General features: G+C 41.8%; 1 protein-coding gene across 1 annotated transcript in view; it reads left to right on the top strand.

Annotated features, from left to right (window-relative positions):
* The window catches only part of LOC143809939 (isoaspartyl peptidase/L-asparaginase-like), a 131,977-nt gene that overhangs the window by 56,020 nt on the left and 56,645 nt on the right, over positions 1–19,312 (top strand). Inside the window, exon 5 of the mRNA XM_077292886.1 lies at positions 9,376–9,494. Within this exon, the coding sequence (XP_077149001.1) occupies positions 9,376–9,494 (119 nt within the window). The remainder of the gene's footprint in view (positions 1–9,375; positions 9,495–19,312) is intronic.

Raw genomic sequence — 19,312 nt, 5'->3', positions numbered from 1 at the left:
GTGGTTTTAAAAAAAAAAAAGGTGGTTAGGGCCTACTAACGGCTTCTGCCCCTCCCTGGTGTTGTCCTCAACTAAATAAAGCTGAGCTTCAACCTTCCGGCTCTCATTATGTGGTTTTAAAAAAAAAAAAGGTGGTTAGGGCCTACTAACGGCTTCTGCCCCTCCCTGGTGTTGTCCTCAACTAAATAAAGCTGAGCTTCAACCTTCCGGCTCTCATTATGTGGTTTTAAAAAAAAAAAAGGTGGTTAGGGCCTACTAACGGCTTCTGCCCCTCCCTGGTGTTGTCCTCAACTAAATAAAGCTGAGCTTCAACCTTCCGGCTCTCATTATGTGGTTTTAAAAAAAAAAAAGGTGGTTAGGGCCTACTAACGGCTTCTGCCCCTCCCTGGTGTTGTCCTCAACTAAATAAAGCTGAGCTTCAACCTTCCGGCTCTCATTATGTGGTTTTAAAAAAAAAAAAGGTGGTTAGGGCCTACTAACGGCTTCTGCCCCTCCCTGGTGTTGTCCTCAACTAAATAAAGCTGAGCTTCAACCTTCCGGCTCTCATTATGTGGTTTTAAAAAAAAAAAAGGTGGTTAGGGCCTACTAACGGCTTCTGCCCCTCCCTGGTGTTGTCCTCAACTAAATAAAGCTGAGCTTCAACCTTCCGGCTCTCATTATGTGGTTTTAAAAAAAAAAAAGGTGGTTAGGGCCTACTAACGGCTTCTGCCCCTCCCTGGTGTTGTCCTCAACTAAATAAAGCTGAGCTTCAACCTTCCGGCTCTCATTATGTGGTTTTAAAAAAAAAAAAGGTGGTTAGGGCCTACTAACGGCTTCTGCCCCTCCCTGGTGTTGTCCTCAACTAAATAAAGCTGAGCTTCAACCTTCCGGCTCTCATTATGTGGTTTTAAAAAAAAAAAAGGTGGTTAGGGCCTACTAACGGCTTCTGCCCCTCCCTGGTGTTGTCCTCAACTAAATAAAGCTGAGCTTCAACCTTCCGGCTCTCATTATGTGGTTTTAAAAAAAAAAAAGGTGGTTAGGGCCTACTAACGGCTTCTGCCCCTCCCTGGTGTTGTCCTCAACTAAATAAAGCTGAGCTTCAACCTTCCGGCTCTCATTATGTGGTTTTAAAAAAAAAAAAGGTGGTTAGGGCCTACTAACGGCTTCTGCCCCTCCCTGGTGTTGTCCTCAACTAAATAAAGCTGAGCTTCAACCTTCCGGCTCTCATTATGTGGTTTTAAAAAAAAAAAAGGTGGTTAGGGCCTACTAACGGCTTCTGCCCCTCCCTGGTGTTGTCCTCAACTAAATAAAGCTGAGCTTCAACCTTCCGGCTCTCATTATGTGGTTTTAAAAAAAAAAAAGGTGGTTAGGGCCTACTAACGGCTTCTGCCCCTCCCTGGTGTTGTCCTCAACTAAATAAAGCTGAGCTTCAACCTTCCGGCTCTCATTATGTGGTTTTAAAAAAAAAAAAGGTGGTTAGGGCCTACTAACGGCTTCTGCCCCTCCCTGGTGTTGTCCTCAACTAAATAAAGCTGAGCTTCAACCTTCCGGCTCTCATTATGTGGTTTTAAAAAAAAAAAAGGTGGTTAGGGCCTACTAACGGCTTCTGCCCCTCCCTGGTGTTGTCCTCAACTAAATAAAGCTGAGCTTCAACCTTCCGGCTCTCATTATGTGGTTTTAAAAAAAAAAAAGGTGGTTAGGGCCTACTAACGGCTTCTGCCCCTCCCTGGTGTTGTCCTCAACTAAATAAAGCTGAGCTTCAACCTTCCGGCTCTCATTATGTGGTTTTAAAAAAAAAAAAGGTGGTTAGGGCCTACTAACGGCTTCTGCCCCTCCCTGGTGTTGTCCTCAACTAAATAAAGCTGAGCTTCAACCTTCCGGCTCTCATTATGTGGTTTTAAAAAAAAAAAAGGTGGTTAGGGCCTACTAACGGCTTCTGCCCCTCCCTGGTGTTGTCCTCAACTAAATAAAGCTGAGCTTCAACCTTCCGGCTCTCATTATGTGGTTTTAAAAAAAAAAAAGGTGGTTAGGGCCTACTAACGGCTTCTGCCCCTCCCTGGTGTTGCCCTCAACTAAATAAAGCTGAGCTTCAACCTTCTGCTCCAAATTACCATTTTAAAAAATGCAATAGGCTTTTCCGGCCTACTAAAGGTGTCTGCCCCTCCCTGGTGTTGTCCTCAACTGAACAAAGCTGAGCTTCCACATTCTGGCTTTCGCCCTATACTATCAGATATTAAACTGCATTTGGCCTACTAGTGTGGTTAGGCCCTTGAAACAGTGTCTGCTGCTCTTGGGTTTGCTACTCCACTGAACAAAGCAATGCCGCCTGTTTAGTCCTGTTACCAATTTTGAACTGCATGTAGCCTACTTTATTCTTTGGCCCTATATCTGTTTCCTCCTCATCCTGCCCATTGCCCAGCCACTGCTAAATGAGTCTGCTGGTACATTGACCGAGACCACTACATTCCCCTTGTACTCTACACAGCCAGAATCTGTCCCTGCTGAAAGTAAGGTTCCCCTTCCCGCATGTTATACCACCTTACACAGGGACAAAGAGGAAGGTGCAGATGAAAGTGCAGGTTCCTTCATCAGGTGGGGGGGCATACTCGTTGGCGACGTCACTGGCACAGGGCCCCTCAGAGTACGCAAAAGTGTCGCTGCTGGTGGGAGGCGCCCCCGCCATGCAAACACACCGCCGTACTTTGAGGGGCCCTGTGCCAGTGGCAATGCGAACGAGTGGGCCCCCCCCCTGCTTGCTCAGGATCACAGCACTTGCAACTTTTAAATAATTACCTTTCCCTGCAACACCGCCGTGACGTAGTCCGCATTTCCTGGGCCCACGAAAAACTTGAGCCGGCCCTACTCCCCCCACAACTTTTGCCAAATGACCCCCAATTCCCTATGCCCAACTATTATTATAAAGTTAATTAAGATTGACAAGCTTCAGAAACAAGAATGGATGTTTTTGGCATTAAAATGGGCACTGTAGGTGTTTTCCTGGCCTCCACTCACTGCCGACTATGCTTCCCCATTGACTTGCATTGGGTTTCGTGTTTCGGTCGATCCCCGACTTTTAGCGATAATCGGCCGACTGCACTCGACTCGACTCTGGACAAAATCGGGTTTCCCAAAACCCTACTCGATCTTAAAAAAATGAAAGTCGCTCAACCCTAGCCAAGAGTAGAAAAATAAAAGATGAATAGATGAAAATGAACACTATCTCTTAGTTTCAATTCACAAAACTGTTCTATTTCAGACAGTAGATCCTGCTGAGCTGAAATGTGTGACAGGTCCCTTCATGCTTTCAATGTTAAACTTCCTCAAAATATAATATCCATTATCTTTATTTAAGGTGGTTTAAATGGAACCTGTCATGTCTTCATGTCCTCCAACCCAGCGGAATTCACATGTATAACTAAATTCCATGCCTAACCAGCCCTTTACAATGTTATTAACTTACATCCATGTTTAAAAAAAACATTTATAACCTCCACTTTTCATATGCTAATTAGGCCTTTGACTAGTAAGTAAGATAATAAACATGGAAGAGCGCAGCATGAGAAGCACAAGGTGGTTTAATTGGGATGTCTCCATGAAAGGTGGGGGGATTAGCCTCTCACCTGGAAGGGTTGTGCACCCCTGCACAACTCCGGTAGCAGAAGTCTCTGCGCACTCCTGCTCTGATGCTTCGGGACTGCTCCTGTGCTGTGCTTCCTGGTCTGGTCACGTGGGCCGAAGATCCAGTCACGTGACGCCACTACACAGGATGTGATGTCACTTCAGGTCCTGCTTCCTGGAGATGAACTCTATGGCCACAATCCCTCAAGGGGAATATCAACGTTTTTTGGAACATATATGTATGTGGTCAATTTAAGGAGCGCTATGGCTATAGAGAACACTGCAACAGATTAGTGGTAAACAAACCTTTTATTAAACCACTGCGCGTTTCGGCAGCGGACTACTACCTTCCTCAGGTGGAATCCATATCTCAAGATCTCAATGAGGATTCCAGCTGCAGCACATCCATGGGTCCGCAAGAGACCATATCAGATATGACAAGATAATGGATTTTGTGGATATAGTCTGCACTGCTGATATTGATATAAAGTCAAGGTGTTCAAATAGACATAAATTGGTTTAATTCAACGTGTTTCAAAGTTCAAATGACCTCTTCCTTAGGACCTAACCACAAGAGTGCCAAGAACACCTTGGAGGTCGCAGTCACACAGCTCAAGAGTTGTGGACAGCTATCCTGGCTGAGTTAGAGCAATGGCTATCTTAACTAGACCTGGAGCTAGGGAAGGTAGTGTGGGAAAACCTGGTGGCGGCCCTGCACTGTGGCAACCTCACATACGTGCCTTACATGGCTCAGGTCCTCAACCTGGTGGTACAGTAATTTCTCTGCCACTTTCCTGGCCTGAATGCATTGCTGCAAAAAGCACAGTCACTGTGTGCTCACTTCCGCCGATCGCACCTAGCATGTCATCGACTTGCATCGCTACAGAGGTCTTTCAGCCTACCAGATAACCATTTGATTAGCAATTTTCCGACAGTGGATTTCCACTCTGCACATGTTGCAGCTGTTGTGGCAGCAGTGACAAATCCTGGTGCATTTTTCTATCAATAGTAGTTTATAAACTATGTGCAAAAAGAAAAAAAAGGAGCATGAACCGCACATCCCAAAATCATATGTTGATCTAAAGCCGCTAGGCAAAAATTTAAATACTGAACATGAGGTTCTGATCAGACTGTATGAAGCCCACTGCCCCTTCACGGCAAACCTCGTAGTGGGTCCTAACGCCCTAACGGAGCAGAGCCGTGCGGCGACCACCGCCACAGCGGCCATGCACCAGCAGGGCGGACGGCCTGTTGCCCCACAGCACCCATGCTGCAAGACTGAGTCCCCAAGACTCCAGACCGCGCCGCCCCACCAGCACAAAGCCACAGCAACAATGGCCGCCACACAGCACCAGCACCAAAATGAAGGGAGCATTTAAACTCACCTTCCTCCAGCTCTTCAGTGAGAGCCAAAATGGGCTAGACCCCTTACTTTGCAGTCTCCTGCTAATTAAAATCACCTGAGCCAAATGGGAGGAGTGCTGGTCCAAAAAAAGAGACAAGTACATGCTATGTGCAAAAAGAAAAAAAAGGAGCATGAACCGCACATCCCAAAATCATATGTTGATCTAAAGCCGCTAGGCAAAAATTTAAATACTGAACATGAGGTTTTCAGTTTAACATTCTGATCAGACTGTATGAAGCCCACTGCCCCTTCACGGCAAACCTCGTAGTGGGTCCTAACGCCCAAACGGAGCGGAGCCGTGCGGCGACCACCGCCGCAGCGGCCATGCACCAGCAGGGCGGACGGCCTGTTGCCCCACAGCAAACTGATGTTTGTGCCAACTGATTGTGGCTGGAATAAAAAAAACTGAAATATTGCATGAAGTGTGATGTCTCTCAGCTAAGAAGGCTTTCACGGCTCCCTTGACCACTAGGTCCTCATTAAAACTTAAATTCCAAATTGTAATCCCTGGTACCTCAAACATGGCCTTTGGCTGATTGCTTATGTGCCATTATAACAGGTTCTGCTGTGGATCAATTGATCAGTCAACTACCTGTGTTACTATTCTTACTATTCTGTGTGGCTGGAATTTTTACACTTGGTTAACCGATTACAAATGTTATACATACTGTTGCGTCCACTGTCTGCTCCCTGTGTTTGATCCAGGTTCATGAACTGAGCCCACATCTTTGCGGGCAGATATTGACTTTATTATTCAGGCATTGTAAGTGTTTAGAAGCCTTGAGTGGAGCAGAACCAGCAGTGGTTAGCCTGCTGAATCATGATGTCAATCTGTAGAGAGACATTTACATTGCATTCCCCAGGGGGCTTACTTTTAAAACCACCCATCGGCTGCCCCTGATATGATTGCGGAGCACTGATGGGTTACCTTTATGACCAGAGACTGCTGAAGACCACTTCATGATGGTACTCCGATTAAGGCAAGCACATGGATGGCGTTCATAGGGGACAGTGATTCTTCTTATATTCAACAACATTGCAATATTTATGTATATAGTACAAGTGATCAAATGACTGCAAGTCCCCTGATAAAACTAAAAAAAACAATAAAAAGTAAAAAGAATAAAAAAAATATGAAAATATAAAAAATAAAAGTTTGAATCACTTCCTTTTTCCCCTATTAAAAATAATTAAATTAAAAAATTAAAAATACACGTATTCCACACGCGTTTCTCCCACCATTTGGGGGGTTCACCCCCCAAAAAAAGCTATACCTTTTTTTCCCACGACAGGGTAGTTGACATGCATCTGCCAGTTTTTTGAGGCTACATGAACCAAATGTAGTTGGCTTTGTGCGACATTGCTATTTTTTCACAACCCCCTGATGAACCCCCCAAATGGTGGGAGAAACGCGTTGGAGTGGCTACATAACCCAATGGGTAACATATTGACAGCTTTACACTAGGGTACCGCCCTTGTGAGGGCGGCAGCAATGCAGGGGCACGACACGGAGTTATAATTATGATACGCATTTTTTCCCTTGTCCTGTCCTCCTGATTATGTTACATGACTAATTGTAATGGATCTCTAATCCTGAGAGGAGGCAAGTCCATACGAGTGGGATCGAGACAAGCCTGCTTGGGGTGAGATTGAACCAGTTTTTTTACTTCAGCACGGTTTGTTGTTGTTTATAATTTTGCACTGTTGTCCTATTATGTATTGTTAGTTTTTTGTGTATTTTATATACATATTAAAGGTTAAGTTTTAATGGTTACCGACCCTGCTGCTAGATACCTTTTTTTTTGGGGGGGGGTAGGTGCTGAGGGTCAGACTACTTCTGACGCACGGCTTGCTTTGGTTATAGTTTCTAGTATATCGTATATTGACGCTTCAGTGTTTTAGGCTTGGAAAACCTCTTTTAAGGCTAATTAGTTGCCTTTTTTTCTTTCTTTTAATTTAATGGCACAATGAAGAGATGCATGCTAGTTTTCTCAATAAATTTTGTTCAATACTCCATTTTTTTACTATAGCTATACAAACAGTTTATGCCAGTGATTTTAATTCTGTTATGATGAGAGAAAAACAGCACCATGTGTAGGGTACACTTTCCTTCTATAAGAACATAACAATGCCATTCATAGTGCAGACATATGGAATGGGATTAAAGTAGACCAGCAGGTGCACTGGGAAGCCTGCCAGAAGAGTTTTACAGAAGTATGCTTTCATTGTCACCTTGAATTTACTGTGATAGGAGTTAGCCAGAAAACATGTGAACAGCTCCTCAACTGATAGCACAAAATAACATTATTTCCTACTGGGTAACAATAAAAATAGCCAGGTATTTCTCGTACATGGCAATGTGCTAATTTGGTGCCATTCATCTTATGTCTAAATTTCATTACTGATGACACTTGTGTGAATAATGTTCCCCCTGTAAGGACTGTCTTCCTCTGATCACAGAACATTTAGAACTCAATTACTGTTGGCACATTGGAGATTATTAAACTGCAAAATGTAATGGTCTTTTCTGACAAAGTGGGAACTTACCTTTAAAATATTTAAATTACTTATAAAGATTGCTGGATTATCATAGTATGCTGGTCCCAATCACTGCTTTTCTCAACATGGTCCACAAATTACAATCAATGGTAATGTGCGTTCTGGCAAGCATGTCAGAAATATTGTGAAGTAATGAGGCTCAGATCTGCAGATACAAAAGTGCTACCAGGAGGTAAAAATTTAAAAAAAAGCATAAATTAATATAAGCACAAGTAGAGCGATGTAATCAAAATTCAGTGAGAAAATTATAATTAGACTTTCTCTATTTAAAGGTAATCAACCTTGGAAAAGAAAGTATTTGATGCTGGAATACAGAGGATCCCAAACATCTCATTCTGTGGACTATCTCTGCAGTAGGGTTACTACCACTAACCAACAATTTGAAATCCCTGATGATGTGTAATAATCCAACATTACTTAGTCCTTTGGCTGAGAGCTCATGCTAATTCCTTTTTAAAGACAATGTGTCACCAGAAATTGACTTATTACTCACATATCATCACCAGGATTTCTCCACGTAACGCACGGCAAGCATCTTCAGCCTTACACTATAGCATTCTAGTATGCTGTTTGTTCCCAATCCCATCTGCAAGGCACAAAAAGACCTTTTATTATACCCATAGATGGTCAGATGGGAGTCTTTGGTCTTGATCTGGCACCTCCTTTCTTCTTAAGAACTTCGTTCTCATTCCCTGCCTCATGGGAATGACGCGTCCTACGTCATCCACATTTTGTCCCCCATCGTGGTCCTGCACAGGCGTACTTCTCTCTGTTATGCTGAGGCAGAACAAAATACTCTTGTGTCCATCTCCCGTAGATAAAGCCAGCGAATGAGCACTACAGTGTTTTCAGTGCTTTGCAGTGAATTAGGACCAGAGATGAAAAATTTCAATGTTTTTTAATGCACCTACATTCTCTTTAAAGGGCTTTTCCCCACAAATAAAATACACTGTAATTAATAGATCTTGTAATAAAAATAAGTTCTACTATTGGATTTATTTTAAAAAATGTTCCTGTGCTGAGATAATCTTATAAATGTGCCCCTGCTGTGTACTGTGCAATGGCTGCATCTGACCATGCAGGAACATGTTCTGATCATACCACAGCTCCTGGGAAAGGGAGAAAGGAAAAGAGAGTATGCAAGTATTACAGCATGTGATCGCAAATAATTCTTTTTGTGAGGCAAAACATTTCAACTGCTTGTTGTTAAGCAATGTTTTACTTTAAAAAAAAGAATTATTTGTGATCCCATGCTTTAATGTCTGTATATTCTCTTTTCCTTCCTCCCCTACCCAGGAGCTGTGGTATGATCAGACCTTGTTCCTGCACGGTCAGACACAGCCATTACATAGTACACAGCAGGGGCAGATTTATAAGATTATCTCAGCACAGGTTAGCTTTTGTAAACTCATCCAGCTCTGGAACATATTATTATTCAAAGATCTATTAATTAAAATGTTGATAAAAATTAACTCTGTTTGTGAGAAAATCCCTTTACGTCCCTTTTAATGTATTACATATTAAATAACATTATTACTTTTAAAATAGGTCAATCTCAAGCAGTGGTCATTAGGAGTTTCTAATCAAAGGAGCTTCATCAGTAGTGGTTTCAGAGATTCTACAAGTGTTAGGAAAGTAGGATAGGTTTTTACTATATTTCACTTTGGGTATATGAAGACACTATGACATCACAGTCTTCCTTATTGTATTACAAAGATTATTTTGTATTTCAAGTATATTGTATGTATTGAATAAGTTAAAATGCAATTATGTAATATGTTGAATTAAATACTGTGTTTTATTATTTTCCCTAGCATGCATGATACAGTTGGTGCTGTAGCAATTGATTCAAAGGGCAACTTATCCTGTGCTACATCAACTGGCGGGATAACAAATAAAATGGTTGGACGGGTTGGCGATAGCCCAATTATAGGTATGTTATAGAACTATTTTCAAAATGTATGGAATTTATCCCAACATAGTGGAAAACCATAGATAGATGACAATGTTTTAGAAGAGTAAATAACATAGTGAATTAATTCTTTCTTTGCTAAGATTTAAAGGTGTTGGAAAGATGCCTAAGATTTGGCAGATTTCAAATCCCCAGTTTTCAATGAAGTTCGATAAATTGTCTTCTTCTGACCCTACTGTATGGTCCTTGGTCCTGCACTCGGTGGACAAAAAATTAGGCATGCCCTACACAAATGAAATAATATAATTTTTAATTCATTTTTCATTTCTATATTGCCAAAATATTCCGTAGTACTTTATATTTCAGAGGGAAAAAAAAAATTAAAGAGCGTGAAAGATCATTCAGACATGGGAATTATTGCAAGGGCTCACATTTGTCTCCCTTCAGCATCACTGACCACAACTGTTTGATGGATGTGGCATTTTCCAGTATCATTTTAAAGGCAAAATATCTATTTGAAGAAAAGGAGAAAAAAACTTAAACTGAATGAGATGCGTTATATGTGATCAGCCCTGCACTTTAGCAAATTAGAACATCAGTACTTCATACACAAGTATCAAATACTTTATTATAATGAGGTGTTTAACATTCAGCGACAAATAATGTTGCGGCAGTGTTCCGTAATGTTCACTTTGTATCAGGAAGAGGACTTTTTCATGCTATAGACTTAATTGTCTAATGAATAAATTATGCGTTAAGCTAGTAGAATCACTGTATAGGGAAAATGCCTGATGACTCTGCTAGCATAGTTTCCTGGAAATAGGAATTTTGTATAGTTGTAAATACTAAAGCTGCAAGCTAGACAAGTCATTGAATGTTCTATATGTTCAGTGAAATTGTGAAAGGTTCCAGCGCTTTGGATGTACTGTGCATTAAAATGAATTATTTAGTGCAAGTTAATAAAATCTCTGGATTGTAATGTCTTTTTAGCTTACAAATAGTGCTTTGAATTGCATATGATTGATGAAATAAATTGCAAATGGCTTTCACTTTACACTTAGCCCTACAATGGAGACCATGATGTGTAACAATTAAAAATGAGCAAGCACTAAAATGCTCGGATGCTCATTACTTGAACTGAGCAATTCCCACTGTTCGGGTGCTTGCTTTGAGTAACGAGTATAATGGGAGTCAATGGAAAATCCGAGCAGTTTTCCGGCAGTGAAAATGTTGAAATGGATGGAAAAAGTGCTGAATGGAAGACCCCCAGAGGCATCTCTGACAACCAGATCGATGCTGAGAACAATGGTGTCACACTTTTACTCCACTTTAAGGACGGACAATCAAACATTTAAAAACAAAGAGAACATTTTGTTTGCAGGAAAAAAGTTAAGAAACATTTTTGCCTTATTATGACATATATAAGGCAAAATTTTAAAAGGATTACAAAAAAATTATAATTTGAGCAAACCAAATTAGAATTTTTGATTAAAAAATTGTTTTTTTTCAATTTAAAGTGTAATTTATCAAGGAAGCAAGAAGTGGCAAAAATTAGGGACTGGGAGGGACTCACCCTGTATTAGACATAAAGAAGGGCCTCATACAGATTCTTTTCATATTGTAATATAGTGGTACTTCTAGACTCATAAAGTCTATGCAGGGAGTGCAAAACCTGCCAAAAATTTCAAGCAGTGTCATCCATACATCCTTCAAGGCACCAACCGTACTGCCTCATTCAAATATTAGACAAAAACAACTTATACGACAAATATACATTGTATAGGTACTCACAGTGGAGTACCTAAACAAATAGAAAAACCATGTGTGAATATGTGAGGAACTAGTAAAGACCTATCATCATACTACATTAAAAGAACAGAGGATAAAAACGTTGATCTTTGGTCAAAATTGAATATCTATATAAACTGCAATATAAAAAGAACAGGTGAGGGGGAAACAAAGTATACCACCATAGTCACATAGTGTGCTTTAAAAGATGGAGGCGCATCACCCCAGGTACATGTCAATAGGATAGCTATACATAATAACTTCCTGTGTACAATGTATTATTTTAATTAATATATTACTTCTAATCAAAAATCCGGACACAAGGCAAATCACTAATATTAAATCACTACCCCAAAATAGGTACGAACCTCATTCAGTTTACAGATGTACAAGTATCAACATATAGTCACTTAATAATGATGTTTATAAAAGAGGTCTTTTACCTAACAGAGGAGCAGTCCACCACCCGGAGAAATGCACGTCCTCCCTGATGCGCAGTTTGGTCCTGCCTTCATCAGGGAAACCTGCATGTGCATTGTCAGCTCGTTATTTATATTACCGCAATCTCCGATGATGATCCAGAAGCAGTATCACATGACTGGAAGTGATGGCCCCAGCCGGATGTGAGTCAACATGCCAACCGGCGTCAGCGTCATACAGTGGGAGGCAACATACATATTTGAAACTATTTTCTGCTAAGTTTATTTACATGCATGTTGGCACCACATTTTTCAGGAGTGCTCTGTTTGCAGGGTCGGACTGGCCGGGTGGGATACCGGGGGATTGCCCGGTGGGCCCCAATGATTGAGAGACTAAGTCACGGGGGCCCTTTAAAACCGTGAATCATTTAAAAGTGCAGGCCCTTTAAAAGCACCTCCTAAGGTCATGCAGGGCCGTGTGCACATACCTTGACATTTGACTTTGACCGCGGGCGACGCTCTCACTGTCTCACATGACAGGATTCAGGAGGACATTGACATTCTTTGTGAGTGTTGACACGCGCTCTGCTTTCCCGCTGTCCTTCTCTGTGACTGCCTTGCTATAGCTATGGTGACAGGTGACACCGCACTGTGCTCTCCTGTCTCCTGCTGTCCTGCCCTAACGCCCTGGAAGCAGCTTGGGCTGTTGCCTGATTCTAAAGTGCAATACATGTTTTTCTGGGTGAGTGTTCCCAAATGTGTGTGTGTATGCCTGTGTGCATGTATATATGCCTGTGTGTGTGTATATATGCCTGTGTGCCTGTACATATGCCTGTGTGTGTGTATGCCTGTGTGCGTGTATATAAGCGTGTGTGCGTGTATCTATACCTGTGTGCGTGTATATATGCCTTTGTGCGTGTGTGTATCTGCGTTCACGCGTCTATATTTACATATGCATTTGTGTGTGTATGTCTTTGAGTGTTTGCATGTCTGTGTCTGTGATAAAAACACAGATGTACCAAAAATTACTCCAATAAAAATCTAAAAACAATATAAAATATGTATAAAAATACAGATTCAATAATCCGATACTCTGTGAAAGAAGTGGAAAACCACCAAACCAAGAAGAGCAGCCCAAACAACCAATCTATGGATTACCAGAGAAGCACCACATAGGTAATAGATTATAAAATGCCTTTATTAAATATTGATGGCAAAATTAAAAAACAAACATCTGTGCGCATAACAGGACTAAGGGAACAAAACATATACCGTATTTTTCGGAATATAAGACGCACTTTTTCCCCAAACAAATTGTGAGGAAAATGGGGGGTGCGTCTTATATTCGGAACGCAGGCTTACCGGCATTGTGGCGGCGACAGAGGTGCGGGCATGATGTGGCACGGTGAGCTGTATGGCGTGAGCAGGTCCCATCCATATTTGAGGTGAATCCGCGGCCCGGTATTGATGGAGAGCAGCAGCGCTGGTGAGTTACGGTATTTTCCGGTGGCGGCAGCCATCTTGCTGAGGCCGCGCGTGCGCAGATTCACTACTCTGCGTCCCAGGGCTTCAGGAAAATGGCCGCGGGAGGCCGCGCGTGCGCAGATGGAGATCGCGGCGGCCATTTTCCTGAAGCCCTGGGACGCAGAGTAGTGAATCTGCGCACGCGCGGCCTCAGCAAGATGGCCGCTGCCACCGGAAAATACCGTAACTCACCAGCGCTGCTGCTCTCCATCAATACCGGGCCGCGGATTCACCTCAAATATGGATGGGACCTGCTCACGCCATACAGCTCACCGTGCCACATCATGCCCGCACCTCTGTCACCGCCACAATGCCGGTAAGCCCGCCGCCACCAGGAAAACCACCCAGCTCTGCTGCTCTCCTTCACTACTGCTGTAGCGTCACCTCAAATGTGGAAGGGACCCTGGCCGCTGCCACCTGAGGAAGTGACCGCACGTCTGCCACCGCCACAGCAACCTCCCCATGGACACCAGGCCATGACGTCGCCCACCTAAGCAGGATGGGACCCTGCTCAGGTGCACGCCGTTCCGCCCACCGCACCTCAGCATCACCTCACCTCTGCCACCACCATGCCTCCTGTGACCCTGCTCTGCCACTGCCTGCCCTCAGGTAAGAGATCTTAAATTCGGACAATAAGACGGACCCCCATCTTATAAAAAATCTTTTTTTCTGCATTTTTCACCCCAAATTTGGGGTGCGTCTTATAGTACGGTGCGTCTTATAGTCCGAAAAATACGGGTAGTTGCTTCACGAAAAAAATAGTAAAGGTCGACCCTACGTATATACTGTATGAATAAATCCCTCAGTGGTGAAAACTAAAAAATGTGCAAATATATAATTGTGTACCCAAATAATTCAAAAATAGAAAGTGTATCAAATCCAGATATAATATATTATCATATACAAAGTGCAATGTGCAAAAGCAGCAATTCAAATACCAAAGTCTGGTCACACATTCAAGTGTTTCAATGGAGCCAAAAGTGCTATGTGCAAAAAGAGGGATAAAAAATGCTCAATATCTACCTTAAGGGGTCGCCATGTCCCGTATTTGCGCACCCCGATGCGCGTTTCGGAAGTTATCCTTCGTCAGGGGGTTGTAGTTTTCACCATTGAGGGATTTATTCATATATAGATAGGGTCGACCATTACTACTTTTTTCATGAAGCAACTATATGTGTTGTTCCTTAGTCCTGTTATGCGCACAGATGTTTGTTTTTTAATTTTGCCATCAATAATTAATAAAGGTATTTTATAATCTATTACCTGTGTGGTGCTTCTCTGGTAATCCATAGATTGGTTGTTTGGGCTGCTCTTCTATGTCTGTGTCTGCGAATGCATTTCTGTACATGTGGGCGTGCGTCTGGTGTTCATGTGTGCATTTCTGTGTGTATGTCTTTGAGTGTCTGCATGTGATTGTCTGTGTGTGCGTGTCTCCCTGGGTGTTCTTGTATGTGTCTACGTGTGCATTTTTGTGTATATGTGTCTTCACGTGTGTGCATTTCCAAATTTTGTGTGTGTGCTTGTCTGAGCATGAATTTTTGTGTGCGTATCTGTGTGTGTATGAGCATGACCATCTGTGTGCATGTCTGTGTGTTTACGTGTGCCTTTTTGTGTGTGTAAGTGAGCTTGCCTGCGTGTATGTGTGTGTCCCCATTTCTGCATGTGTGCAATCTGCAACTGTGTGTGTGTGTCTGCGAGTGCATGTCTGCACACACATGTGTGTACGTGTCTTGGTGTGTATATGTGTGCTTCTGCATGTCTGTGTGTGTCTTTGTGTTCTTCCAAAGATTTATTATAATTGGGTAGAGATGGCGGAAGACATTTTAGGAGTCAGTATGGGGATAATGTGTGAAGAAACAGTATGGTTATAATGGATGCGGGAACTGAAGGGGGATGTGTGAGGAGACATTATGGAGAGTGGGAGGAATGTATGAGGAGACGGCATGGGGGGAAAAAGTGTGAGGGGACACAGAACAGAACCCAAGTTGTGGTGGGGGACATATAAATGCGGAAGTATGGGGGGACAGTGTGAGGACACAGCAAGGAGGGAATAGTATGCTGAAGAGAAGATGTGATGAGAGGGCACAGTATAAAGACTGGGCAGTATAGGGGGGGACACCATGTAAGAGGACAGTGTGGAGGGTATGTACCATTAGAGGGACAGTGTGGATCATATTTTGAGCAGGGAGCATTGTGAGCACTCTTTACAAGGGCTTAGGGTAGGTCTGATATTTTTATTTAGGAGCATTATAATGACACTACTATTTTTAAGGACGTCACGTGGAGATGTGCTGCAGAAGACCGGAGAAGATGGAAGTCTGCAGAGATGGCTCTGGATGAGAAAACTCATCATGGAGTCTGGACAAGATGGAGATGAAAATAAAGAGAACGACTCTAATCAGAAAAGACATCACAGGTAAGATACCTGGATGTAAATGTTTATTTGTGATCCTGCCTGTGTCTCATCAGTGCTGTGGTTCCTATACGGTCCGCAGTCTGATGACTGATGACAACAACTCCCAGTATCTCAGATATAGGATTAATCAAGGTCACAAGTTACCCTTAAAGGGACTCTGTCAGTGCAGAATGGCTGTTCAAACTAAGTCCTGCCGCTCGGTGCTTCACAGCGGGGCCAATCATGTACATTCACCTTCCCATCTGCTTGTATTCCATCATTCTCCAACCCCCCTCTAATGTCTAATGTGATTGACAGCTCTGACTTCATAGAGCCAGAGAAGGATGAAGATGGATGGAAAACAAGCAGGTGGGAGGGTGTATATAAATGATTGGCCGCCATGATGATCTGAGCTCCTCTGCTTGGTTTGAACAGTCATTCTGTGCTGACAGAGAGCCTTTAAAGAGGTGTCCAATACACTTGAAATATTTTGCTCTGACTTATAGCATTGTATATAATGCACCCAGCATGATGTATGAGTATATATCCGTATAATCTCGGCATGATCCTCCTCCAGAGTGGGTCCACTGTGGGATGCAAGCAGTAGGCATCCTGCAGTGGACTCACTAGTGGGAAACTACCCTAAGTTACATCCAGGGCTTCTGTAGAAGGGAATCTGTCACTGATTTTATGGTATCCTAACTAAGGGTAGCAAACTAGTGACAGATCCCCAATCAGGACTCATGATTTGCTGCTGCCAGAAACTTATATTCGCAATGAGGTATATTAAAAATATGTTACATATCACTGTCCTTATATTATATAAAAAAAAGTTTATGGTAGCTGTAGAGTGGGCCACAGGAGGTAATTTCCCTGGTGGGTCCTAGGCACCCCAGTCCGACCCTGTCTGTTTATGTCTTATTTATGCCTGCTCATTTATATTATTATTTTAAGATATTGAAATAAAATGCTATTTTATAAGAGACCTATTTTTGCACATATTTTTCTCATGTTGGTCTCCTGATTCATTTTAGAGTGTGTCTCTTGTAAAGAGGTTATTGTTGCTGCTCGTTTTTTTGGTGGTATTCACTAATCCAGACTTCTGACGAAGGAAGTTATATTCCGAAACGTGCGTCGGGGTGCGCGATATCAAGACCTTGGCGGCATTTAAAGGTATACTCCCCTAATATATACTTACTCGATTCCCCTACGTATATGCACATGGCACTTTAAGGATATTTATTGTATGATACATTGCACTTGCACATGGCACTTTGAAATGGATACTTGAGAGTGTACTGTGGACTTCTAATTATATGCACTTTATTTCGCTTGTATCCTTTTAATACTTGACAGAGTTCTATAGGGATCAAAAAAGTTTTGGAGTTTATATTTTCCCTTTTTATATGTTTCTAATACACACACTTTTTATTATTTTTTGTTTAATTATTATTTTCTATATAAATTTTAATATTTTTTATTTTTTATTTCATTACGCTTTTTTATACATGGATATGTACACTGTGTTCCAAATTATTATGCAAATTGGATTTAAGTGTCATAAAGATTTAATCGTTTTGTTTTTCAAATAAACTCATGGATGGTATTGTGTCTCAGGGCTCAATGTATCACTGAAATCAATCTTAAATACATGTGATAATTAGTTTTCCAGGTGATTATAATTAAAGGAAAACTACTTAAAAATGATGTTCCACATTATTAAGCAGGCCACAGGTTTCAAGCAATATGGGAAATAAAAAGAATCTCTCTGCTGCTGAAAAGTGTTAAATAGTGCAATGCCTTGGACAAGGTATGAAAACATTAGATATTTCACGAAAACTTAGGAGTGATCATCATACTATGAAGAGATTTATGACTGAAACGGAGTTCATGCAGATAAAGGCATATTGAGGAAGGTTTCTGCCAGACAAATTCATTGAATTAAGAGAGCAGCTGCCAAAATACCATTACAAAGCAGCAAAAGTTATTTGAAGTTGCTGGTGCCTCTGGAGTCCCTCAAACCTCAAGGTGTAGGATCCTTCAAAGGCTTGCTTTGGTGCATAAACCTACTATTCGGCCACCCCTAAACAGTGATCACAAGCAGAAATGGTTGCAGTGGGCCCAGACTTACATGAAGACTATTTTTCAAGCAGTCTTGTTTACTGATGAGTGTCGAGCAACCCTGGATGGTCCAGATGGAAAGAGTAGTAGATGGTTGGTGGATGGCCACCATGTCCCAACAAGGCTGCGACGTCAGCAAGGAGGTTGAGGAGTCATGTTTTGGTCCAGAACAGCTGGAAGGGCCCTTTAAGGTTCCTGAAGGTGTGAAAATGACCTCTGCAAAGTGTATAGAGTTTCTGACTGACAATTTTCTTCCATGGTATAAAAAGCAGAAACATGCCTTCAGGAGCAGAAGCATCTTCATGCATGACAATGCACTATCTCATGCTGTCATGCTGCAAAGAATACATCTGAGTCATTGGCTGCTATGGGCATAAAGGGAGATAAACTCATGGTGTGGCCACCATCTTCCCCTGACCTCAACCCTATCGAGAACCTTTGGATTATCATCAAGCAAAAGATCTTTGAGGGTGGGAGGCAGTTCACATCAAAACAGCAGCTCTGGGAGGCTATTCTGACTTCATGCAAAGAAATACAAGCAGAAACTTTCCAAAAACTCACAAGTTCAATGGATGCAAGAATTGTGAGGGTGATATCAAAGATGGGTTCCTATGTTAACATGTAACTTGGTCTGTTAGGATGTTTTGGAGTTAAATAGCTTTTTTGCTCAGTGAATGTGACCTCCTAATGCTGCAAATTCTTCAAATGAGCATTTTCAGTTCTTTAAAACATATCAAATGTTTAGAAATTCTACTGTGCCTAATAATTTGGAACAGTGCATTTTGAGTTTTTATTCATATTAGAGATTATACTGTTATCATTTGGAGGTTTCTTCAATAAAATTCGATGTATACTCTATCGGGCAATGACTTTTATTAGACTGATTGTCATTTGCACCAACCATTTAGGAAAATCAGAGAAAAATGTAATTTGCATAATAATTTGGAACATAGTGTATAACTTTCCGTGCCATATGCAAAATTGGTTTTCTATATATATCGCTTAACTATAGCGCAATTCTCCTATATAATAACTAATTGATATACTTTTTATTCTGCGCAAGTCTTGATATGCGCACATTGTTTATTTTATTTTAAAATATTTTTATAATTTGTATGCTAGACTATTGCCATACTGGTTTCAATAAAGTTTCATTGCCTTACCATGCATTATTTTATATTTCTTGCTTGGGTGGATTTCGGTCTCTATTCATGTTTGGAGCACAGACTATTGGTTTCCTTTCTAGTGGTTTTCCACTAAATTTTTACACAACAGTGATCTCAGGGTATATAACTATATACACTCACTGGCCACTTTATTAGGTACACCTGTCCAACTTCTTGTTAACACTTAATTTCTAATCAGCCAATCACATGGCGGCAACTCAGTGCATTTAGGCATGTAGACATGGTCAAGACAATCTCCTGCAGTTCAAACCGAGCATCAGTATGGGGAAGAAAGGTGATTTGAGTGCCTTTGAACGTGGCATGGTTGTTGGTGCCAGAAGGGCTGGTCTGAGTATTTCAGAAACTGCTGATCTACTGGGATTTTCACGCACAACCATCTCTAGGGTTTACAGAGAATGGTCCGAA

The sequence above is a fragment of the Ranitomeya variabilis genome, chromosome 2, assembly GCF_051348905.1.
Source record: "Ranitomeya variabilis isolate aRanVar5 chromosome 2, aRanVar5.hap1, whole genome shotgun sequence".
Classification (NCBI taxonomy): domain Eukaryota; kingdom Metazoa; phylum Chordata; class Amphibia; order Anura; family Dendrobatidae; genus Ranitomeya; species Ranitomeya variabilis.
Note: the sequence above shows the minus strand (reverse complement) of the source record. Positions and strands in the feature narration are given on the sequence as shown.